At 29.1% G+C, this 19,449-nt stretch overlaps 1 protein-coding gene across 1 annotated transcript in view; it reads left to right on the plus strand.

The window, feature by feature from the left end:
* Positions 1-19,449, plus strand: part of amon (prohormone processing protease amontillado) — a 276,980-nt gene that overhangs the window by 238,563 nt on the left and 18,968 nt on the right. Inside the window, exons 4-6 of the mRNA XM_016069221.4 lie at positions 6,759-6,867; positions 7,094-7,131; positions 10,682-10,758. Coding sequence (XP_015924707.1) covers positions 6,759-6,867; positions 7,094-7,131; positions 10,682-10,758 — 224 coding nt within the window. The remainder of the gene's footprint in view (positions 1-6,758; positions 6,868-7,093; positions 7,132-10,681; positions 10,759-19,449) is intronic.

The following is a 19,449-nucleotide window of genomic DNA, read 5'->3' on the forward strand; positions in this document are numbered from 1 at the left end:
CGAAATTGTCAAAAATATATCTACTTTTTCTATTTATTCGTATTCAAACGTTTTAATAATCATTCATTCATTTGGCATTTACCTTTCTTTTGTCCTCTTTCAATCTAACTTTATTTTTAAAAAAATAATTGTTATTACAATAGATTTAGAACTATATAGTTAATTTAACAATGTCATTATAAATATTATAATTGTCATAAACGTAATGCTGAATCTTTTTAACCACTGCATTTGACAGTTTCGTAATTTAAAACTTTGAAATTTTTCTTATTTTTTAAAAGATGCTAAGAATTATTTTTTACTTAACCAGTAAAACATGTACAAACAATTCTTATCCTCAAAAAGCCTTTTATCTCGAATACTTTTCTTAAATTTAGAGAAAAGAATATTTTTTCTTCCTTTTTTTCAAAAAATATTCCCATCAAATTGATAAGTTTTGTGAAAGACACGGTCTTTTTTTCAAAACATAAGAGACTTAACGTCTTTCAAAATAGAGAAAAATAAGTTCATTCTTTTCAACCGCAAGTAAAAGCTGGGTATTTACTGTTTTGTTTATAACAAGTTCAAAACTTTTACTTTTTTTCAAAAAAGATTTTTTTTCTAAAAAATATTGGAAATATTCTGCTTATATGTCCTTTGTCGACGCTTTTTTCAATAATCGTCTTATGAGAAAAGAACACTAGAATTGAAAATGAAGGAAAGAAAACCGTAAAATAACTTTACAGTAGCATTTTGTCCATGACAAATACAATTGAATTATAGTCTTTGAGCGTTGAATATATTTCAGTAATAGATCAAAAACTATTTACTCAACTGCACTATTAAACTTTTCATTCGAAAATAATGGTAAAATAACCGGAAGTAATCGGTCTATCCATTAACCGTGAAGTTTACGGTAAAGAGCATTTTTTAGCTTTACGGTTTTGTAACCATTTACATCTAGCATGGTTTCAAAAGCATAAGAAAAGAAATTTAATTTCTGAACAGAAAAACGCGTTTTTCAGGGAATTACCATTTGAAAAGGATCGATTTTGTACCTCTATTCAAGTACTAAATATGTTTTCAAACGTTGCATTTTAAATGAAGAAATAGAGTTATTATCTGATGCGTTAATAAACACTATAAATTTAGGTATTTGAGTTTAACGCTAATTTATGTGTATATATATATATAAATACATACTTGGACAGTCAAGCTGTGATCAGTTAATATTTGCGAGAGGAAGAAAACAAAATAATTATAGATGGCGAATCCTTATCGAAGATAACCAAAGTAAAAATGGAATAAAATCCCGACGAATTACATTTAATGTGATGGCTTGGCTTCAATTTTCCACTTAAATACATTGTTAGATGGTTAAGAAGTTGATTAAAGAACGGTACGATACGATATTCGACGATAAACGATACGATACGGTACGATATTATAATAATAAACGATAGTTACGATATCTACAATTTTACAATATCATATTATGTATCATGCTAAAATACTTTACAATTCTCTGTGCTTACCTGAAGATCAAAATTTGTCCATAGTGAGCATGATCAGCCTAATAAGGTAATTTGTATATAAATCAAGACTTGAGTAAAAATTTTGTTATACTTGCATTTGAAAAAGTTAATGTATATTTCTAAAAGCTTACCTTCGTTTACTATAATATCTCGTAAAAGCATAGTAAATTACAATTATACACATCTATAATTACCTATTACTGATAATTACTTATTATACCCACAATTAGCAATTTTCCGTAATGAATTTAAATCAATCAAAATTATACAAAATTTATTCCAATAATTCATTCTTAAAAACTAATATTTAACACACAGAATTTCAAATTTTAATTAATGAACTTCTCATTTTTAGATTCATATTTATTTATACGCAATTTTATAAATAAAAAGTATATTTACTTAATTCAATGTGAAGAAAATAAAATACTTTTCCTCCTTACTTGGAAAATCTAGTTATTTTTAGCAACACAGTCTTTTTTTTTCCTTTCTTTCGAATTTAACAAAGAAACAACTGCTTGAAATTGAAGGAACTTGCAGAAATCTTTTTCGTTGCAATTGCAACAATTTTGTAATTCTAAACCTTTTTTTTTCTTTCTTATTATAAAGCAAATACTTAAAATCGCACAGTAGATATATCTGTGTTTAGTAAAAGGAGAACTGCATATGCTTGCAGAGTAGACTCTCAACACGAAGCTTTAGTAAATTTTTATCAGTAAGAGGTTTTTTTTTTATTTATCATCGTATAAAAAATTATAGTAAGATAAATTTTTTTTAACTATAAATTAATTCTTAGTTACAATTATTGATTTAATTCTATGTTGCGGATTTTTCTTAGATAAATCGTACTTAATAATGATTAAAATTTCAGTAGACATATGTTATGATAATAATCATTTTTTTGTGCTTAAGATAATGCGCACAAATTTAATATTATTTTACTAGTTGTGCAAATATTGGCTGATTTATTTTTTTTCCATTTTCAACATTTTTAAATTTTACATAAGTGCATATGTTTCTATGATAATTTCAGGTTTCAAGATCTCGAGGAGCCCTCGTTGCTCTTCATACTTATTTGCTTGCTACAAATCGTTGGATATACTGTCTGTCTAGCCAAAGAACTCCTCTCGCCACAGAGTCTAAAGCTGCCTGTTGCAATGGAAGTAAAAGGGGTGCATTTAAATGAGGAGAGCTTTTGATACTTCTCAAGTCAATCTTAGTCAGAACCTGTTTGGAAGTTCCATTACACATCCCTATTTGAAATAGCTTAACCTCGTAACCATAGTCATACACAAAGAGTCCAGACGAGTGGCGAGAGTAGTTCTTTACTTCGACAGTAACTCAGATAGAGTAACTTAGACAGTACTCCGTTAGATTTCCAACAGTAATGGTGTTCCACTTTCACCTGCCTTTATGCATAATTTTGGGACTCTAAACAAATTTGGAGCAAAAATTCTTAGATATTATCTAAATGAGATATTTATTGAGGATACAAAAGCTTGTTTTCACTGATTAACATAATCAACATCAACTCAATTCTTGTCATCAATATGGAAATCTGATAGCTATCGTACTAATTATTGGAATTCGATGAAATCATAATATGTAATAAATGAATATGTGCAGCAAAAATAGAAATTGATAAGAATCAATTTATAGAAACCATATAAACCCGTATATGTTTGCCTTTAGTACTCTCTAAAGTTTGGCGAGCGTTGGCGAGTAGAGTGTATAACCCACTGGTTCAAATTTTTTTTTAAATTATTAATGCATTTTTAAGGTTTCTTAGGACATATTAAATGTAGTCAAACTTTTTTTTTTAATTTTGCATTTTTTAATGCCATTTTTTTTATCTTCGACTGTTAGAATGGAATTACTTACTATTACATTAAAGAATTCCAAACAATTAAGATTCTTCCTCAAAAAAATGCAACAGCAGTCATGTGTTTCCCCTGACAGATAGGTTTTTTCAGGTTTATCAAAATGTAACACTGCTGAAGCATTCGCCATATTCATCTGACGGTGTCCAACTTTGTTTTTCAACTATCAAACCAGGGTTAAAAAAAATAATAGATTTGATTCGCCCGAAGCTGCCGGTAAAAGCAACAGAGTTGATGCAAAGGTATCACTTGATAACTTTCTGCCCTTTCTTTAGCAAAAAAAGTTTTTAATTGAAATATAAAGACATGGAAAGAGTAGAAATTAGAAAAAGGAAACATTAAAATTTAGCAAATTTCATTTTATGGTCAGTACCGTTTTTAAATTATCACACTTCATAACTTAATGAATAGTTTTATTGCGCGTAAGAGCCATGTAATATTTCATTTTCAAATTTAAAAAAAATATTAAAAGCTAAAAAATAGTTAAACTAGTTATTTTTTAGGTTTCTAAAATTTGTGTAATATTTTCTTTACTTTCTAATCTAATAGCTAAAATAAACCGAAAGAATCTTTTTCTAAGTTCACTTATTTTTTCCTTTCCAGCAACGTCATAATTCACTTTCGATCCCTTTTTCAATGAAATATAAATGAAAATATAAGTCTATTTATAACATTTCATGTCTTATTTTTAAGAAAAACGCTTTCAGAAACCTTCGAGAGAATATTTTTTTTACGTTAACTAAAAATTCAATTTAAAATGTCTCTTTCCTTTTATCCCTTAAATCATAACTTATTAAAAATTCCTCTTTAAGTTTTTTGAAGAAAGAATTATTGCTTTAAATAGGAAACTTTCAAGCGAATAACTTTGTTGCCATTCAATTTCTAATGCTAAAAGAGTGAACGTAATAACAGTTTGTTTAAGGACGATGATGGAATTGAAAAGATTACTTTGTGTACCGATCAAAAAAATCCTCTTATTATTTTAGCAAAATAAAAGTATTTTTATAAGTGTAATGAAATAAAATTAAAAAATTTTTTTTAAAAAAGAATAAAATAAAAATATTTTCTTACGAATTAAAAATTGTAGTTAAAAAAAAATTTCATGTGTTTAAAATTTTGTTTTTTAAATACCGATTTTGAAACTCTGAAAAAAACTAGTATTAAACTAAATCATTCAAAATATTAAATTAAAAAATATGTTAGTTATACCAGAATAAATTTCGTAAACAAATTGATGATCGTTTGTAAGCAGCCGATTTACTCCTAAAATTATGTTCAACTTATTTATGTTTTTAGCACATTTCATTCAAATTAGACGTTAGAAAAGATGAGACGAGACAAATATTGTGCACAAGCCTTAACATTATTAAAGAAACAATACTCTCACGTAGCATCCCGCATGCTCACGTACGAAAATTCTACGCTGTGCAGTTACCACAAAAAAAACTCGGTTCTCTACACGGTTTCCGCAAAATCCACATACGAGAGGATGAGAGATGTTATATGAGAGAATGAAATTTCCCAATTGCAGGTATAGTGAGTAAGGGTAACAAATTGCTAATAAAGATGCGCGCATGCGCATATTACTTAAATAACTGTCGTGCTCTCTGCTCACGCTAGATGAAATTAGTCAATCTCTGTTATGGCATTGAGTGACAAAAGCTTCCCGTTTTTTTTTTTTCGTTAAATAACGTTATTATTGTGTTCTTTTATTTTTAAGAACCCTACTTAACACGTTCGGGAATAGATACACAGCGACAACATACACCGAAGAGCCATTACATTATGACCACTCTCCATCTATAACAATGGACTCGCCCAGGTTTTCATGGTTTCTCGCCCAGGAACAGTGTTTTCATGGGGCACATTAGGACCCATAATCCTCATAGAAGAATCCCTGACGTCTGTAAGCTACTTGAACATGGTTGCAGACCAGGTTCACCCATTCATGGCAACTGTTTTTCCTGCGGGGGATGGTGTTTACCAACAGGATAATGCACCATGTCATAAGGGTCGAATCGTCGAGGAACATTTCAGCTACTTTCAAGTCATGTCTTGGCCCCCAAACTCACCTGACCTTAATCCAATAGATCATTTGTGGTCCTACTTGGAAAACCAAATTCTTGCTTCCACGCTACCCCTTCGCAATGTGAGGGAATTCCTCAGACTATCTATCAGCACCTTGTGGAATCAATGCCGCGGCGGGTGCTACCAGTTTTGAGGGCTAAAAGTGGTCCTACATGTTATTAGCAGGGTGGTCATAATGTAATGGCTTTTCGGTGTATTATTTTCTTGTAAGCACTGGGATCCTAAAGTGATTTTGAAACTTAAACGCATGTCTTTCACAGTCGTAATTCTAAATCGTATAGATTAACTTGCAAACGTCACCTGAAATACATTGAAGGCTCTTCAATCATTTGGTATCTCATACTTATCCCTTTTTCTGTCCCAATTCCGTGAAATAAAACATCACATTTGAATTGAAAACATCCCTTGCAGATATTGCAGCTTTCTTGTGCTGAGTTGAATAAGTGTTCCGATACGGTGTCGACTGAATTACATGTCATCTTAAACTAAGATAATTAAATTACAGCTAACAAACGAGATAATTTATTGATTTAAGATATTATTATTTAACACGAATTAGTCAATTAGAAAAAGAAAGGAGAGTGGAAAAATACCGTTCCATATCGTCTACTCTTATAGCTCATTAACCAACTTCAACTGCCTACCCTTTCTTTTACACATCCTTATGTTCTCCTTTTGTTTGTATGCCATTAGTAAACTTACGGGTCACTTTGAAAAAAAAAAGGCAAACCATAAACTGTTATTTCTAAATTTGTCACGTGAGCCCCCATGACTTTTATTAGTTTATCAAAGTTGTTCATTTCAATTCATTACAATATTATTTGCTAAAGACTCTTGTTTTCAATTTAATCATTTAATTCGAAATGTTCTAGATCTCTGCTTAAGTTTTTGTTGTAATTCTAAATTTAGTGATGATAAAGGTCACAGTAAATTGGGCTTCGAATATCCTAAAAACTCTATCAAAAAAGACTTCTTTTTGCAAATTCATATAAAAGACTGTAGAATTCATCTCTCTTATTTCTTTTAGGAAGTATTTCATTTGAAAATCTCAATAATTATAATGGATACTAAAATTATATTCATTCACCCTTACTAACAGTATGTTTTTAAGAGTGAATGTACAATAATTAATGTAACAAATATGTAATAAAAATTAATGACTTTAAAATATCTGACGATTGAAACTAAAAATAAATTTTTAAAAATATAATCACATGAATGGTGTTCAATAAGCATGTTTGTTTCTTTTTTGCTAATTTTAATATTTTTCCTCCAGAAAAACGTTGGACAAAATGGCGGTAAGCCCAAATTGGATCTCAATGTTGAAGCTGCCTGGGCACAAGGGTATACTGGAAGGAATATTACGACAGCCATCATGGATGACGGTAAAATAATGCATATTTAATCGTTCTTAAGAGAAAATCTTTTAATCTGAGCAAACTTCCAGACAATCTTAAGTATCAGGTTTATTCATTTATAAATATTACCTAGAATTCAACGCATTGTCAAAACATATTAAATTTCTGATAAACTGGCATAATTAATTATATATTGCTTTTAAATATAGTTTGGTCAGAAACAATTAGCTTAGAATAGCAATATTTGTTTTAGGTGTGGACTATATGCATCCTGATTTAAGAGAAAATTATGTAAGTAGAACTTCACTATTTTGTAAATAATTTTTATAACATTTAATACACTTAGTTCTAAGGACAAAACAATAAATTTGACAAATGATGGAAAAAATTTGAAAGAAACTGCATTTCCTGATTTTTACAGCCACTTTACAATGTTCTCATTAATTATAAAATGAGATTTAACTGTTAAGCATGATAAGTGATAAAGGATTTTAACTGACATCTTGCTAGGAGAATAAAACTGAAAAGAAAATTCAGGAAGAGGTAAATTTGCAAAGACGTGATATATATATCGTTGTGATATCTTGTAAAGTTTAAAAAAATTATAAAGTACTCCTTTTGAGATACACTCCATTCATCAAAAAGCAAGCATAATACAAATGCAATATTCATGAAACTACTTATGGTTCAAACTGCTTTCATTCATTTCTGCCTTAAACAAAGGCTCCAAAACTTTTTTTCTAACATGTTTGTTCAAAAATGAGATTTTTAGAGCGAAGTTTTGATATCTGTATCATATTGTACAAAAGCCTTGAGACAAAAGCTTATTGTACTTGAGAGCCGTGGTGGCTCAGGGGATAGAGCGCTCACCTCCCAACGAGGTGACCAAGGTTCGAATACCAGAAGTGGCTGTTTGATACAAATTCTACTCCCGGCTCGCATTGACCTCAATGCTGAAGCAAAATATTCTCAGTGGTAAACTCATTCTCAGTAGTTGGTTAGAATCCCCTAGTGGTCGGCTACTCGTTTGAAGTTTCGTGTTTTCCTCTCCATCTAACGCAAATGCGAATTAGTTCCATCAAAATATGTTCCACGAAGGATAATTTGTGCCCCTTCTTGATCCAGGAGTTCCCTTGTCTTCTGTGTTGGATTCAAAATTATACGGTTGGGGAGTTGAACATTGTTAGTCGTAAATTCAGAATTGAGACAGTTGCTCAACAGCAGTTATAAAATAAAATAAAATACATATGAAATTAGGAGAATAGGTTATCAGAGAAATAAGCATTGCAAGAAGAAATAATCTGAGAGAATTAATTAATGCAAATGGAATAACAATAAATCGGAAATTTTGAACAAACTAACCAGTATTCAATAATTACTAGAACCGGTGATTGTTTTTAAAGGTGGTTACTTTGTTTTAGGAAAATTCTGATCTGAATGCTAAAATATGTATGGCTCTTTGCTTGAATAAAAGATAACAAAAACGTCAGAGTTTGCAATCTTTGGGAAAACTTTAAAAAAAAAATTTAAAAATAAAATTTAAAAATTAGTTAGTTTATTGAAAGTATTGACTCTATCTTTAATCACGCTTCGAAGTTTGTTCCTCAAGGAACTTTTTACAAAGAAAATTAATTTGTTTTGATAAAATTTAAACTTTTTTTACTTTGTTAACCTGGCGTTGTTGTAAGAAAAGTTAATGTATCCCCTGTAGTAATAAAGTTTAAACATAGCACAAAAGTTTTTTTAAAGTGTGCCCAAGCAACAGAGTGTATCTCAACTTGGAACAAAACAGATCATTATTTAAATGGAAATAAATTTTAAAAAATTGCCGAGAAATCAGCACGATTTTCTGAAAGTTCAACTGCTCTTCAGATTCGTATGTGCATTTGTAATTTCTAGATATGTATTAGTAGTATTTTATTAGCGTCATGCACCGAGAGTATGCACCGAAGAGCCATTACATTATGACCACCCTCCATCTATAACAATGGGTTCTCCCAGGTTTTCATGGTTTCTCGCCCAGGAACAATGCTTTCATGGGGCACATTAGGACCCATAATCTTCATAGAATAATCCCTGACGTCTGTAAGCTACTTGAACATAGTTGCAGACCAGGTTCACCCATTCATGGCAACAGTTTTTCCTGCGGGGGATGGTGTTTACCAACAGGATAATGCACGATGTCAGAAGGGTCGAATCGTCATGGATTGGTTCGAGAAACATTCCAGTGACTTTCAAGTCATGTCTTGGCCCCCAAATTCACCTGACCTTAATCCAATAGAGCATTTGTCGTCCTACTTGGAAAACCAAATTCGGGCTGCCACGCTACCCCCTCGCAATGTGATGGAATTGCAGGACCAGTTGGTGAGCGCTTGGTACCAGATACCTCAGACTACCTATCAGCACCTTGTGGAATCAATGCAACGGCGGGTGCTAGCAGTTTTGAGGGCTAAAGGTGGCCCTACATGTTATTAGCAGGGTGGTCATAATGTAATGGCTCTTCGGTATATATTTGACTGTAATTTTTTATTAAATATTTAATTTATGCAAGAAATAACTTGTCAACATTTCGCAAAACCCTCCACATGAATTTCATTGAATTTTTCAATTTAATTCCATTTCCTTTTAAAGCATTTTAAATTCAATATTTGCAATATGAAGAGGAGATTGGTTACACCTTTCTAGCTCTTGAATCTGAAGCCACGAAACAAGGGTCTGATTATCAAATGAAGGAAAAACCTAATTCATGGAAATCTCACTTTCCATGATAAATATCATTAACTCTATGAGCATTAATGATTACACTTTTAAAAAGATTAAAGAATTTAAATATATAGATTTAAATATATAGACAAAAACTAGCTAACTGCGAGAATTGATGACAGAATCAAAATGGCTAATTAATGCTTTTTGGGATGAGAAGACAGTTCAAATCCACTGTCATTAGTTGCAAAACGTAACTAAAAATATATATGGCACTGATATAACCTATTTAACTTTTTACAAGCGTAACAGAGGTCTTAATTAAATATACAAAATCCTCACTAGATTAGTTTCAGTGAAAAGTTCAGTTTAAAAACCTCGGTGCAGGACGTCAAGATCCAACTTTAGTTTGTATAAGCTTTATAGACAACCAAAAAATAACACCGTGGCAATGGCTGAGGCACGTTGGATAATGGCTGAGGCACGTTTGGAGAAGTTCAAAAGACAATCCCGCTAAAATCTTAACGTTCAGAAAACCTGAAGAATCACCAGCTAAAGGAAAAAGACCCACTAGATGGCGGTCTTCTATTACAAAAAGTAATCGATGGCAAATTTTTCGTGTAATTGAGAGAGAAATAAAAGTTTTGAAAATTAAAAACTGTAACGGTGTCACTGCAGTTAAATGAAACTGAAAAGAGAGCGTGGTTGAAGCAGCTCAGGCCTGCAATGAGCTGTGGCGCTTGTGAAGAAGAAAAATCAAAATTAACAATTATTGTACAATTATTATTAGTTGAATTCATACCTTTTACCATTTCATACTGAATTCACAACATTTATTATTAATATCCCAAAATTAATTTTTAAAAAATCAATAAATAAATAATCTATATTTATCTATAATTTCAGATTAATCTATATTTTATTATTAAATTGATATATATATATATATATATATATATATATATATATATATATATATATATATATATATATATATATATATATATATATATATATATATATATATATATATATATATATATATATATATATATATATATATATATATATTATATATATATTTTTTTTTTTAAATTTGTGACCCTAATTGAGATATATTTCTTCGATTTTTGAATAGAACGCAAAGGCTAGTTATGATTTCAGCAGCAATGATCCTTATCCATATCCAAGATACACAGATGATTGGTTCAACAGGTAAAGATTTTATTTTTAAATCCTTTTAGTTCGGATTTGTATTTTCATAAACAAAAATAAATGTTATTCCTGTTTATTTTTGCTAATTAAAAAAATGGCAATGGCATTAGATGTTACATTCCAAGAACTTTAACTTTTCAAAATATGTGATTATGCAACGATGAATAACAGGTTTATTATATTGAACGAAAATATAAACAGGGAAAAAATATCACATCATATCCTTAGGTTAACTTTATCGATTTATGTAACTTCGGCATATTTTATGTTTTCAAATTTTAATAACGCCTCGAAGACATGATTATTTCAAAAGTGGTAAATAAAGAAGTATTTTCGTGGGTAAATAAAGTAATATTAAATTTCAAAACTTCGGCGCTGAGTGAATATATACCGTAATAGCTGTTTGTAACAATCAAAATAAATCTGCTATTCATATATTTTGAATCAGACGAATATTTGGACAAGATAAAACTTCTTACATAGAGTTCTTGAATAAAATGTAATGGAATCAACAGTTTTCAACTTTATTTAAAATATATATCCACTCGTAGTTATGTTACCTAGAGAAATATGTAATAATTTATCTAGAATAAAGTAAAAAAACATTTTTTGACAAGAAAATATTTACTTTTACGAACTGAATAAAAGAGTTTTATCATATAAGAAGTGTACGTTTCGTTTTACGTCAGAATTGGCTAGCTTAACAAAAGGGGTTATAAACATTTCAATACAACACATAATAAAAATAGTTTTTTTAATGTAATGTTGTTCAGTTTTTAATGCTCATCACATCGAAAGTGATAAACATTAATAAATATTCTAATTAATTTAAGCATAAGTATTCCAGTTCGTCTTTATGCTCATATTTAATTTTATCGCTTGCGCTTAATAAGTCAGATCTGCATTTATGCGATATGCGATCTATTTTACTGAAAAAATCATTAAAATAAAATTTCAATAGCATATACTTTATAAAATAAATTTACAAAGAGCATTCAACTTGTTTATTATATCAGGTTCGTGTCTCAACTACTATGGTTGAAATTTAAATAATATCAAACTGCAAATCAGTTTAGAAGTACATATAAAAGAAACGTAATCAATTTTTTAATTTCTAATGATAAGAAAAACAGTTATGAAACTAATTTTGATACTTTATTACATTAATTTGGGCGAAATCGGTAGAATAATTCCTGAGAAATCCATTAAAAAAGTCGTATAATTAAAATTCGATTTCTCAGAAAGTATTCCACCAATTTTGCTCAAATTTTGTAATTTGAATTTTTATAGTAAGGCATGGATTTTTTTACATAATTTTAAAGAACGTAATTTTGCAAGGCAAAATACGAAATTTGAGTGAAATCGGTTAAATAGTTCCTGAAAAATCGAATTTAAAATTTACGATTTTTTTAAAATTTGATTTCTCAGGAACTATTGGACCGATTTCACTCTGCCGTGTAAAATTATTTTCCTTAAAATGATGTAAAACATTCTGTACCTTACAATTTAAAAAACTTTTGACTAATATTAAATAAAATAGTAAAAAATGGTAAATAGTTACTGAAAATTATTTTTTGCATGGAATTATCTTCGGATAAACGAATTTTATAATTTTGCGCAAAAAAGCTTTCAATTCGCTTAAAAAATTTTCGAGATATAGGAAAATACGCAAAAAGTAAAATTAGACTAAGGAGCCCAAACTTTGAACGACTCTCCCGACCAATCTATGGGAACCAAAATTCACCAGAATGCGGCGGCTACTACTTATATTTTAGAGGTCAGAAATCGGAATCCGTCGAGAAAAGTGTATGTTTATTCAGAGAAAGTAGGTTTTCGAGTCTGATTTCGTAATTTAAAATATCGTTTGCACTAACTAACTATTATATTTGAGGTCACCCCCTCGAACCATGAAGATTGAGTCCTAGAGGGTGAAAATCCGATTATTAGATTAAAAATTATTAGGTGGTCCGTTTTTATTTATTTTTTTTTTCGCTGTTAAGTGGTTATAAAATAGTTTTTTCTTATTATTTACCTTGACTAAGCAAAATATTTGTATCCATTGTAACAAATTTGTAACGAGAATTACTATATTTAACCCGCCACCCTTGCAGTTTAAAATATTCTAGATAGTCCAAATTTAATTTTTTAAGTTTAATTATTAAGTTAAGTTTTAAGACATTATAGTGATTTTTATTTTCCTTATTTTTCTACATTAGATTTTAGTTTATGCTTGCTGCGTAATATTTTCAATTTTAAAAAAAAAAGCAAAAGTTGCTAAATTTAACCAGGGCAGATTAAGCGCACGTGGGGCCCTTAGGCCATTCAAATTTTTAGGGCCCCTAGGTTAAATTTTTTTCTCGTATATTTTTAATTTATTCAAATATAAAAGTATGTATTTAATATCTTTTCATTTAAAAAAGCATATTTAAAATAAAAATAAACAATAATAAATTAAATTTTACTTTATTTTATTAAATTGGAACTAAAAAATAATCATAACAGTAGTAGTACCCGCGATAGGCAGAAATAAGCACCCCTTGACTTTCCCTGATGACGTCACTTCCGTAGCTTATATAGCGGGTGCTACAACTCATAACATTTTGAAAAATTTGAAAAATCATTGTTTTTCCTAATTTTTCTTAAATTTTTTTTCAAAAAATTCATTTTAAGGGGGTCCCTAGGCCATGGCCTAATGGATAATCCAGCACTGAATTTAACTATCACATACGAAAATACGACTTTTAGTACAGACACTTTCACTAAATGGTTACCGCACAACGTTTAGCTCACGGGTTCTGTTATGTCTTATAATTTTAGTACATAAAATCATTATAACTTTATTTAAACTATCAATTTTATTTTTTTACTATAAATTTCATTCGATTTAGCTTTAAACAATACTTCACTTCGTTAAATAACTTTTATGTAGCGTAAAAAATTCATACAAATACAAAAAAAAAAAATTTACGAAAATTGCACAAAAATAGAACATAAATTTGCTTCTACTTTGCGTCTTATTTAATCTCATTCGACTCAGCATGAAAAAATAGACAAGAAACAATGCTTCACTTAAAGGGGGGGAGAGTTTTGTAATTTGCTTAATTTTGCTGACACGTGCATGGTGGGGGATGTGAGTGACGCTTACGTAAGACCATAAAGTCCTTTATTTCTAAATTTTCAAAAAAACACCAAAAAAATTCACTCGAAAAAATTTCGAATTAAAAAAAAATAAAAAAGTAGGAAAAAGAGTTAAATTTTGGAAAAGAGAACTGAGAGTTCTTCAATGAATTTCAAATTATATAAATTAAAACATAAATTTTGTTTCATGCAAATTTGCAATTTTATTTGAATTATAGGCATTTTTATTTAAATTATATTTTTTAAATTAATTCACTGAAATGTCGAAGTTTAAGCTTAAAAAAAGGGAGCATTGCAGTTTTCCAACGTAAGCACAAATGTGGTTCGTAGTTTGTTTAGTTTTGCACGCAATCCAAAACGGCCAAAAACATGCTTAAGTAATATGAAATATGAAGTAATATGAAGTGTGCTTAAGTAATATGAATGATGCTAGTGAATGATGCTTAAGTAATATGAAGTAATTTGAACTGCCTTTTAATAAATCGAGAGTACTAAACCGTTTGTTATTAGGAAAAACGGTAAAAAAAATTTAAAAAAATATTTCAGTTTTATGTATGTTTGTTTTTTGTGCTTTTATGCGAGCCATTTGCGCGCTATCTTTAAATTAAGGGAAGTATCCTTTGCGTGACTTCTTTTTCCTCTTCAAATAACATTGCGACTTCATTTAATAGATTAATTTTTATATATTTAATACATTTCGAAATTTTTGGCTGTTTTGAAATGAAATGTTATTTCAATATATCTTTTCATCTTTTTGTGTCATTATTTACATCAAATAATTATTGAGCAATAATATAAAAAGAATTTAAAATACAATATCAATTCTAATGATAAAAGTATCCAAGAAAATGTTCTCTTTTGTCTTTTAGCTGTTGGTTGCATCAGGATCGAGTGCCATTCGAAATAAATTTTTATATTTTAAACAAATGTTAACATTTTTACTCAATGTCTCCCAAACAAATTCGGAAAGTAATATTCACTGTCGCCAGATGGCAGCATGATTTAAAAACATAATTAAGCTTTTCTTTTTTTTTTTTAATAGTTAAATTTAGATGTTAATTGTCTTGAAAAAAATAATAAATAATTAATGGATGGGTGGTCTAATGTAAACAATAACAAGCGTCCTTAAACCGGAAGAAATTTAGAAAATTTCCGGTGTATCCCTCCGCTTATGTTATGACTACGAGGCGATGTGTGAACAAGCCAAATATTCTATGCAGTTTTGTTATTGTAATTTGGGCTCAAATCTAAACATAATTGTACCATTCATAAGAGCTTTCAGAAATGTATTGATTCTCAGAGGTCGTAAGGCCAAAAAACATTTTGGAAAGTTAATATCTCATTGTGAATAATTCTTAAGGTTTGCCATGTTTTGTATTTTATCCCTTATTTGGCTACATTTGAATAAAATGTCGCCAAAAATATCTTTAAAAATATCTTTTTAAGTTAGACTAATTAGAAAATATTCTAATGATTATAATATTAATATGTTAATGAAGTTTAAAGGCTGAAAGAAAGAACTCGGTACACGTGAAATACTTCAAAAGATATGATGCAATAATATGGTGGCGCGTTTTTTCAATCTGCGGTGTAAAAATATTACGGAAGCAGTAACCTGGAAGTCTTGAAAGAGCAATTTTACCACTAGCGCCACCACCCTTTTTCTTTACACGATCACCCATCCATAATTTTTGAAAAAAAAAATTCTAATATTTTTATTTATTTAAAAAAAAATTATATCGATTCTTAAGTTATTAGACTTTCATTACCTCTTTATTTTTCCTCCAAAAAGAAAATTCACCCAGTTACGAATTTTTGTATGCATAATTAAGGACAAAAACTCCTGGGAACTTTCTTTGAACGAAGTATCGGATCTCAACACGACACAATGTAAAAACAAAACATCTTTTATAATAATGGATTCTCAACAGTTAGATTAAGAAATATCTCTGATGCATTGTTGCCAAGAATAAAGCATTAAAACTCTAAGAATTGAATTTATTAAAATACAATACAAAATTTTTTGTTTATGTACTCTGCATAATAAAAATTATAAAATTGTGCAAAATATTCAGTTGATGCATTATTATTATTTTTTGCTTGTTTCTGCATGATATTGTGCATAAAAAATGGAAGTATCAAGGAATATAATTTTAGAGCGTGAAAAAGTTTAAGGCCCGCTACGACGGTCTTCAGTTCGAGAAGTTAGGCCTTTCGCCTATTCAAGCATAACACTTACGACATATCTTCAATGTACCCGGACTTAAGACGGGGATTTTGTTACATGTTTTTCCCTACAATCAGCAATGACGTCAAAATATTTTTATCCAATCATATTTTTTTGCACGGTGAATAAACAAGAAAAAAAAGCTACAGCATACATCGCATCTCGCGTAATAAAGCTTATTTAAAAACTCGACGATTATTTTTCCTTTTATTTCAAATCATCGATGTTTCATATTTATTTGGAAATATGATTATTGTTTGAATAATAAAATAAATATATAAATTAGAAAAATATTTAAGAAAACAATAGTAATTGCGGAAATTTTTCAATGTGATCCAACAAAAGAAAAACAATTAAAATTTAAACAAAATCATACAGATATCTAATGGTGTTCTCAATGCTACGTTATAATATTTAAACTCTATGAATAACTTTTAATTTTGTAAAGACTATAATTCAATACTACTAATCATTATTCAGAAAAGTAAAATTTGTAACTACTTAACTCTCTGAATAAATTTATTTTATTTTTGAAACTGGATTTTTGGTTTCGAATAAAATTGCATTTAACAGATATTTTGAAGTTAGTCAAACTTAGATGTAATCATATTAGGAGAGACTTTGAATCAGTAGATCAGTACTGAATAGATTTTAAAACTGATTAAATATTATTGATCTTTTTTGTGAGAAATATGTATCCCCGTATCCAAAGTGTCATATACAAGTTATTTTATGTATCTAAACAAATTGACTTAAAAAACCATATTTAATAACTACTTTATGCTAATCTGCAAAAATTGAAAACTTTGAAAAATTATAAATTTCAATTGATTATTAACATTTATATAATAATAAAAGACAGACCACTTCTGAATCTTATTTACCTAACATAACTTAAATATTTTCTAAAACAGTGAAATTTTCATTATAAATATTAATACCTTCTTCTGATCATCCTTCAGGTATGTTTTCTAGACCGTCGTCAATACAGTATTGAGCAGCTTTTATGCGACATAAATAAAGTACTACAACTCCAAAAAAAGTACACTAATTTCATGGCATTCAGAGACATATTATACAAAACAAACCACTCACCACAAAGCAATTTTGAAAAGTAATGCTCCATTATTAGACTCCTGCAGTAGCGCAGTAGCAGTACCGACTAATAGTAAGAAATAGGCTATGTTTTCGCAAAGTTTTCCTATGTTTAGTTTTCCTTTATTTATATCCCCTTTAAAGACCCTTTTCTTTATAATTCTTAAATTCTTTCAATTGCTTAATTTATTCATTTGAAAAATAATTAAATAATATTTAAACTGAATTCCTCTAATGTATATATTACGAATAGTGGGCTTTTCTAAAAAATACCATACTATAAAGTTTTATTTTTTCTGGCAGTAAAAAGAATTTTTAATTAATTGAAATCAAGTCTATTCATCTGTAAAAAGTTTGGAGTCGGGAGTTCAATTCCCAGCGCTGACACGAGAACATTTATTTCGCGCTATTTTTTAAAGCATATTTTAAGCTCGTTATTCAAGTATTAAATATTAATTTTATATTTATTTACTTATTTAAATTTTTTTTATTGAAAATATGTTTAATTATGGTATTTAAAAAAACACTTTAAAATTTTCTTTTTTGAATTTTTAAAAATTTTATTAAATTATTATTTAATTTTACTTTAAAAAAAATTTTAATTAATAATTTTTTACCTATATTATTTAGTACGATGTATTTTAACTTTGCGTTTACAGCAGTAGGTTATTTTTTTAACTTAATGAAATTAAAAATAACTTAATAAAATAAAATTAATAAAATTTAATAGTGACTTATTCTAATAGAACACCCCGATGGTTATCTATATTTTATTAATCATGTTTTTATTTTATTTTATTTATAGTCTAAGGAATCTATTTTTTATTAACCATTGTGTTACTTAAAATTTTCTATAAAAGAAACTATAGTTACCGTTTAGTTTTTTAGTAATTAATTTCAAGATCTTACCTAAAATTTTGTAAAATCCAAAAGTACAATTGTATAATATGACACGTGTTTCACACGTGTAACATTAATTTAATATTACATATCTGAATGTGAGTTATAATGGGACAATAGAATTGAGATTAAAACATTTTAAACAATGCAAAAAATTTTAATTTTTAATATTTTTGTTTGCTTTAGGACCTTTAAGTAAAATATAAAATCTTATTTCATATATTGCACTCATTACTTTTCAAAAAATGCAGGTTGATTCTTACAAAAAGATAAGTAAATAAAACTTTTTTTACTAATCTCCAATAATGTATTTTTATATAGGAACAAAATTATATTATAATGAAAAAAATATAAAATATAAGACGTCTTTCCCTGAGCGTGCACTTCAAAGTTTCGGGAAAAAGTTTAATTACAAATATTTTAGATATAATTTTTTTCTTTGTTTCGCTATGGTTTATCTGAAATAGTTTTTTTACGCAATTACAATAGTTACTTTTGTTTGAACATTTAATACAGAGTAACTTTCACTTTATCAGAAAGGATTTTTTTTACAATTTCTATTTAGTAAAAAATGTGTGTTTTTTCCCTTAATATTCTACTTTTTTCACTTGCTTTCCAAATAAAAAAAAAAGAAAGAAAAAAATATTTTTATTTAAATGATGAGTGAGTTACTGTTGTAGTTCATTTACGTCGCACTAGAGCAGCGCAACGGGCTATTTCGCACGGTCTGGGAAACATCCCTGAGAATTGGCGATCGCAACGTACGAGTACGCCATCTGGGGAGAGACCGGTTTCATGCCTTTGGCCCTTCTCCCTTCCCTCTCCTCCTCTTTTCAGTCCCATAGGAATGTACTACGATATTTTCCCTTTAATGAATATTTTTCCTTTTTATTTAATTAAAATATTTTTTAAAATTTCCGTGATGCTTTTCTTTACAATTATGTTTAACGTTTCTTTACATGTAGTTTTCCAACTTAAAAGATTTCAAACTATATGAAAATCAAGAGTGAAACTAACGTACTTCGTACCCCCTATGACTCTCCACACGCTAATGGGGTAGGCACGCGAACTGTTGCCATAGGTAGAGAGTTCTGCTCTACGCTACCTGCCGCCCATTTCGATCGCCAATGATCCGAAAACATACAATCACAATTCTGATCCTCTGTAGAGGGTATGGCACCCCTGCTTCGGTAGCCCAACGATCTGCACGCGATGTCGAGCACTTTACTGTAGGACAGTTTAACGAGGACCAATACCGCACACCCTCGGCTACCTACGCAAACTGATCCAAGTGGTCACCCACCCGCACACTGACTGCAGCCAGTGATGCT

Source organism: Parasteatoda tepidariorum, chromosome 7, assembly GCF_982258835.1.
Source record: "Parasteatoda tepidariorum strain Cologne lab strain chromosome 7, Ptep-v5.0, whole genome shotgun sequence".
Taxonomy (NCBI): domain Eukaryota; kingdom Metazoa; phylum Arthropoda; class Arachnida; order Araneae; family Theridiidae; genus Parasteatoda; species Parasteatoda tepidariorum.